The sequence below is a fragment of the Meles meles genome, chromosome 18 (assembly GCF_922984935.1).
Source record: "Meles meles chromosome 18, mMelMel3.1 paternal haplotype, whole genome shotgun sequence".
In the NCBI taxonomy this organism is placed as follows: domain Eukaryota; kingdom Metazoa; phylum Chordata; class Mammalia; order Carnivora; family Mustelidae; genus Meles; species Meles meles.
In genome coordinates, this window is record NC_060083.1 from 43,659,451 (window position 1) to 43,666,060 (window position 6,610).

General features: G+C 56.9%; 1 protein-coding gene across 2 annotated transcripts; it reads right to left on the bottom strand.

Moving 5' to 3' along the window:
- Positions 1 to 206: 206 nt before the first annotated feature.
- Positions 207 to 6,610, bottom strand: KRT35 (keratin 35). 2 transcript variants are annotated; one of them, XM_045985294.1, is made up of 9 exons: positions 6,440 to 6,610; positions 5,654 to 5,726; positions 4,363 to 5,140; positions 3,432 to 3,514; positions 3,080 to 3,236; positions 2,034 to 2,195; positions 1,618 to 1,743; positions 912 to 1,132; positions 207 to 650 (listed from the first exon to the last, which is right to left on the bottom strand). In XM_045985294.1, exons 3-9 carry the CDS (start codon positions 4,831 to 4,833, stop codon positions 503 to 505), a joined length of 1,368 nt encoding a protein of 455 aa, XP_045841250.1. In that variant the 5' UTR covers positions 4,834 to 5,140; positions 5,654 to 5,726; positions 6,440 to 6,610; the 3' UTR covers positions 207 to 502. The 2 variants fall into 2 exon arrangements, with proteins under 2 accessions (XP_045841250.1, XP_045841251.1); XM_045985295.1 differs by having other exon boundaries at positions 5,654 to 6,162.

The window sequence follows — 6,610 nt, forward strand, 5'->3', positions numbered from 1 at the left end:
CCTTAGTCACCCCAAATAGGGCCACAGGATACGTCATCCCCCGGGTCATACGCGGTCAAACGTCCCTATCCACCCAGCCAGGAGTCACCCCTCTTCACACAGCAGAGACACACAAGAGGGACACTGGAACGGGGCCGTTAGGCATCGAGAACCAAAGCCAATGCACTTTATTATTCTACCGACAGAGGCCCTCTAGTATATTCCAGAACCCACAACAGCAACACCCAGAAGGAAACCTGACCCAGGAGGAGGCCTAAAAACAGAGAGCCTGGCTGGCACCCACTGAAATGATGAGGAATTGAGGCTTCCAGGGACAGCCAGCCTTAGCGACAGGCTTGGAGAGACTTGGAGGGATATATTTGCAATGAGCCCTCCCGGAGCCAGGCCCTGATGCCCCGGGCTCTGCACAGAGAGAGGGGATAGGGCTTTAGGGTCAGGGTTGAGCAAAGGCCAAGTTCAGCCTCTGGAGACAATGACCTCGGCTTTCTAGGGCCAGTTCCTCTCAGAACCGGCCCCCTGGGCAGGGCACACAGATGGTGCGGGGGCTGCAGGTGGTGCGGACCGCCCCGGGTCCGCAGGAGACAGCGGGAAGGCAGGGGAGGCACGACTTGGCTGGCGTGTGGTCAGGGGCACACGGGTTACAGGGCAGCCTAAGAGAAAGAGAAAGTTCACGTTACTGTGATTTTCCTTTTCAGTAACTCAGAGCACCTTAAAAATCACCCAGTCCTGCCCCCTTGTTTTACCAGTGGGAAAAGAGAGGCCCACAAAGGACTGGCTGGGGTCGCATGATAAATTTATAGTAAGACCAGAACTCAAACTCCAAATGCTGGGCTCTCCCCAGGCACCTTGGCGTCTCCCCAGAACTTTGGAGACTGCATCGGGAAGATGAGGGAGTACACGGTGACACTCACTTGCCCTCCTCGCTCTCCAGCAGGCCCCGGTACGTGTTGATCTCGCACTCCAGCCGGGCCCGCACGTCCAGCAGCACCTGGTACTCCTGGTTCTGCCGCTCCAGGTCACTCCTGATCTCGGCCAGCTGGGTCTCCACGTTGCTGATCAGACACTGCATCTGGGCCAGCTGGGAGCTGTAGCGGGCCTCGGTCTCCGCCAGGGTGGATTCCAGAGCATCTCTCTGTGAGGGCAAAAGGAGAAGGTAAGAGGTCAGAGAAGATGCATTTAATCCATGTGCATCTCAGCGAGTCCTCAGAATCCAAGAACAGAGACTCAGAGAATCACTTTGAACCCGGGTGAACCATAATCGGACATCTCATTGGAGACTGCCAGTTAGCCCCTGGGAGGCTCCCTGATCCAGAGAGCACCTCCCCTAGTAATGAGATCTCTGAGGAAGTGATAATTACTCAGAATGAACCTACTTACACAAGTACGGGAACTGCTGCCAGAACATGTCTGTTGCTATAGGTCTCCCGTCCCCCCCACCCCCCTGGGACATTTGTGAATGGGGCCTGGGAACCTCATTCCACCCTACGCAGAAAATCCCTAATGCACGAGAACTCGAATCCCCAGAGTCTGACTGTGTGGTCAGAGCATGGAGGCCCAGTGGGCCCATGTGCTGCTGGGTTTGGTCCCCCAGCAGCCCTGCTCAAGCCTCAGGCTCACCATGCTCTGCTGGGCCTGCAGCTCGATCTCCAGGGCGTTGACAGAGCGTCTCAGCTCGATGATCTCCGCCTGGCAGGACTGCAGCTGCTCCGAGCTGGACACCACCTGCTGGTTCAGCTCCTCAGTCTGAAACATACACACACAGGACCTGGTCAGGAACACCAGGACTCAGCTTCAGAGGTCCACAGAGACCTCATAGAATCATGAGCCAAGAAGGACCTTCCAGAACACCCAGTCCAACCCATTCATTTTGTCCTTGAGGACGTTACTGCTTAGAGGACAGCAACCCGCCCAAGGTGCACAACAAGGTCCAAAGAGAGCTGAGGCTCAAACCTGGTTTCCTGATTCGGAACCCCAAGGTCAGTTCCGTTTGATTCCCCGTGTCTCTGTTGCACTGACTCTTTCCAGGTACCTACCTGAGTATTGAACCATTCTTCAGCATCCCGGCGGTTATTCTCCACCAGGGTCTCATACTGGCACCTCATCTCATCCAGAACACGGTTAAGGTCAACAGGTGGGGCAGCGTCCACCTCAACGTTGAGCCGGTCACCAAGCTGGCAGCGCAGCGAGTTCACCTCCTGTGGCACAGATCAAGGTCAGCACCAACTGTCCCAGCCGGCTGCCTCACTCACCCTCCTCCCCTATTCCTACCTGCTCCCCATGCTCACCTGTTCCCTCATGCTCACCTGTTCCCCACGCTCACCTCTTCCCCCACGCTCAACTCTTCCCCCATGCTCACCTGTTCCCCCGTGCTCACCTGTTCCCCCATGTTCACCTGTTCCCCCGTGCTCACCTGTTCCCCCATGTTCACCTGTTCCCTCATGCTCACCTGTTCCCCCTTCCTCACCTGTTCCCTCATGCTCACCTGTTCCCCCATGCTCACCTGTTCCCCCATGTTCACCTGTTCCCTCATGCTCACCTGTTCCCCCTTCCTCACCTGTTCCCTCATGCTCACCTGTTCCCCCATGCTCACCTGTTCCCTCATGCTCACCTGTTCCCCCATGCTCACCTGTTCCCTCATGCTCACCTGTTCCCCCTTCCTCACCTGTTCCCTCATGCTCACCTGTTCCCCCATGCTCACCTGTTCCCTCATGCTCACCTGTTCCCCCGTGCTCATCTGTTCCCTCATACTCACCTGTTCCCCCTTCCTCACCTGTTCCCTCATGCTCACCTGTTCCCCCATGCTCACCTGTTCCCCCGTGCTCACCTGTTCCCTCATGCTCACCTGTTCCCTCATGCTCACCTGTTCCCGCATGCTCACCTGTTTCCCCATGACCACCTGTTCCCCTTGCTCACCTGTTCCCCCATGCTCACCTGTTTCCCCAAGCTCACCTGTTCCCCCATGTTCACCTTCTTCCCCATGCTCACCTTCCCCCTTATGTTCACCTTCCCCATCTCCACCTCCTTCCCCATATTCACCTCCTTCCCATGCTCACCTCCTCCCCTCCTCCCCTGTGCTCACCTCCTCGTGGTTCTTCTTGAGGCACAGCAGCTCCTCCTTCAGGGACTCTACCTGGGCCTCCAGGTCAGACTTGCACAGGGTCAGATCATCTAGGATCCGGCGCAGGCCGTTCATGTCTGACTCCACCAGCTGCCGCATGGACAGCTCCGTCTCATACCTGCCACATACATAACAGGATGCCTGACGCTCCATTTCCTTTTTATGTCCAAGTCAGATCCCACCCCAGGTTGTTCTCGTTCTGTGTGTCCCACCTTAATACCTCAGTGGCTTAAGACAGCAAAAAACCTGCGTCCTGGCATTGCCAATATCCAGGTCTACCAGCCCCCAACCAAGGAGCAAGCAAGACACTCACTTGGTTCTGAAGTCATCTGCGGCCAGCTTGGCATTGTCGATCTGCACCACCAGCCTGGCATTCTCTGCTTTGGTGCACAGGGTCTGGGGAAATAAAGTGACATCAGTGAAAGGAAGGACAGTCTGTGAGCCAGAGCTCCCCAAAGCTGGCAAGAGCCACCTCCAGAGGGAAGGAATCAACCGTCTCTGGATTCCTGGATTCTGAGGCTCCGTGAAGGCTTATGGGCACACAGTAGGGATTAGACAGGGAAGCCTCGACAGCCCCTCCCAGTGCAGAGCCTCTGAGACCCATAACCCGGCATAGACTAGGGGAGATGAGGAAATGCTGCGGCAAAGACTGGCAGGGGGGGCTAATTCTTGCCTTCCTAACTCCCAGGCCACTGGGGCCTCAGGGCGGGTCCTGAACAGCAGCATACTCTCTGATTCCTTAGTCACAAATGGTCCCTCCCAGGAGCCAGCAGGGACCCTCAGAGGATGTGGGCTGGGCAAAAAGGAAACTTCTGATGGGCTTTTCCTTCCCTGAGTTCTTTATAGAAAACCTGATCTGCACCAAAGAAATGAAGTCCAAGCCCCTCACCTTTATAAAAAAGGGGGGGGGGGGGAGAATTAAAACTCATAGAGATAGACCATGCTAGCAAAGGTTATACAGTCAGTGAGTTCACAGAGCCTGGCTCCACCAGCTGCCTGCTGGACCACCTAGAATAAGTCACTTAATCAGCCTGAGCTCCAGTGTTCCCATCTGTAAAATGGGCTAATGATATCTTCCTCATCAGATGACTGGGAGGAGCAGATGAGGCCACAGATGTGCACATGTTCCGTGACCCCTGAAGTGTCCCATGGGAGCAGGGCCAACAGCACAGGTGTCCTAGCTTCCAGTCCAGGGCTCGTGGCTTCAGACACCCGGGCAGCCAGAGACACTCTGAACCCCTTACCTTCTTCTGGAGCTCCTCGATGGTCCGGAAGTAGGACTGGTAGTCAGGGCTCAGGTAGGGCACCTGCTGCTCACACCACTCCCGGATGCGGCCCTCCAGGCTGGCGTTCTCCCGTTCCAGCTGACGCACCTTCTCTAGGTAGCTGGCCAGCCGGTCATTCAGGGACTGCATGGTCTCCTTCTCGCTGCCGGTGAGGATGCCATCCCCAAACCAGCCCCCGCCCAGGTTGTAGCTGGTGGTAAAGCCTCCGGCCGGGAGGCAGAGAGCAGACAAGCAGCCAGCCGCCCTGCTGCTGCTCCTACCCAGCCCGAGGGAGCACGCGGAGAAACTCCGGGCCCTGCGGGAGAGGCTGGGGAGCTTGCAAGAGCTGCTGGAGTACATCGCGGACACGCGAGCAGAGCCGCCGCCAGCTCCCCCCAGGCCTCTGAGAGACCCTGAAGAGAAGCTGGCCTTGAGGCACTTGGAAGCCATGGCCTCAGCAGCCCAGACACAAGTGAGAGGTCTTCGAGGCCGGATGCCCCCCAGTGCAGAGAAGCAGCCCTTCACCCCAGGTTTATACCTCTGCTCCAGTGGGCGTTGGCCTTTACAAAGGGTTTTCTCCTCATTAAAGTTAATACCACTTTCTGTAAGAACCCCTCATTACCCTGTTAGTTAGCTTCCCATGAACATTTCCCGGCCTCGTAAAGTAGGAGTCCCGTTGAACTGACGGCCACGTCGAGATGTCTCCTCCGCCCCGCGTTGCCGAAAAGACCAAGTATCCTCAGTTCTTCAAAGGGGCCTGTCATCCAAGCCCAGACCTCAGCCTCAGCCTCAGCCTCACGAGGTGTGGGAACCCACAGCCACTGTCTTGACTTTCTCTAGCTTCATCTCCTTTTATGGGCCCCGGGGCGGGGGGCCGGTGGGGGATGGAGGAGGTGTAGAGGAGGCTCCTGGGTTGGCCCCTGGGTGCTGGAAGAGCAAGCCTAGTTGTTGCAGGAAGCAGAGACCTCAAGCCCAAGGAGACACAGAAGGCTCTAGAATGACCCTGGAAATAGGGCCATGGTGACCAGCTATCCCCGTTTCCCCAGGACTGTTCTGGTTTTAGTACCGAAAGCCCCCTAACCCTGGGACTTCTCAGTCCCACGCAAAATGGGAAAGTTGGTCACCCCAGACAGAGCAGAACCCTGGGGGACAGACCCCCCCCCCACTCCCTCCCTCCCTCACAAGGAAATCTGACTGGCTGTATAGCCCCGACATCAGCCAAAACAACTAGAGATCAGCGAACTGAGCACCAGCCCGTGGTGACACGTACCCTACGTAGGAAGCTAGGTCTCCCCAGGTCCTGGCTGAGAAGTGGGGCGGCCTTTCTTGCAGCTGCCTGAGGGCTGAGGCGGAATACCGGGGCATGATCACAGACCTCCTCAGAAGACACAGTCTGAACTTGAGAGTTTCAGCTCTGCTACAGAAGTTGTCTGGGCTGATGTCCAGAAGGCTTGACAAGGGTGGGTTCTTTTTCCAGAAAACCCAATGTGCCAAGGGAGCGAGGCCTGGGAGAGGGGCCAAGAGCTGAGCCAGAGGGCAGGTAGAGCAGGAACGGATGGGACCTCATCAGGAGGAGCCCCGTGCAACTTGCCTTCCAGACGGCCCTGTGGTTTGGGGTCCTGTTTGCTCTTCTAGGGATAGGTTTTACCTTCATGTCAGAACAGCCGCAAGCTGAGCTCCAGCAGCCTTCCTGGTTTGGAGCACTTCCCCTTCATGTTGCCCTGTGAGCCCAGGCTTGTCACCCTCACCTCAGAGTCAAGGAAACATCTAGAACGGCACCTGCTTATAGTGAGTGCTCAGGAACGGCAACCACTATGATTACTGGTCCCCACAGGGGTGGAGTCTTGCTATAATCAAGCTGACAAGGCTAAGAAGCTGTCCCTGGAGAGTGTGGATGGGCTCTGAGCACCTGGACCACCATTCCACAGGCCAGGTGCCTGTGTTTGGGGGCCTCAGATCTAGAACTCTCATGAGTCACCATGCCCTTCCCACACCCAGGAGCCTGGTGAGACCGGCACCCGCCCAACACAATCCCAGGGCCCATTGGCTGCCTCACCTTCTCCTCCCTGGAAATCCATGCCCCAGTGCAAAGGACGCAGCTGAGCTGAGAGCCAGGATGAGCCACCTTTGGCGTTCATGTTTCCCATCCATGTGCATACAGGGCTCCACCCAAGCCCTGCTAAGTCACAGCCTCCCGTGCTCTGGACTCAGTGAGGGCTACCCTGGA

Excerpts from the sequence above, each read along its gene's own strand:
- KRT35 (XM_045985294.1), bottom strand. The coding sequence starts at position 4,833 with ATGGCTTCCAAGTGCCTCAAGGCCAGCTTCTCTTCAGGGTCTCTCAGA. Across the intron at positions 1,744-2,033 it reads AAGAATGGTTCAATACTCAG|ACTGAGGAGCTGAACCAGCA; the intron begins GTAGGTACCTGG and ends TGTATGTTTCAG. Across the intron at positions 1,133-1,617 it reads TGCAGGCCCAGCAGAGCATG|AGAGATGCTCTGGAATCCAC; the intron begins GTGAGCCTGAGG and ends TTGCCCTCACAG.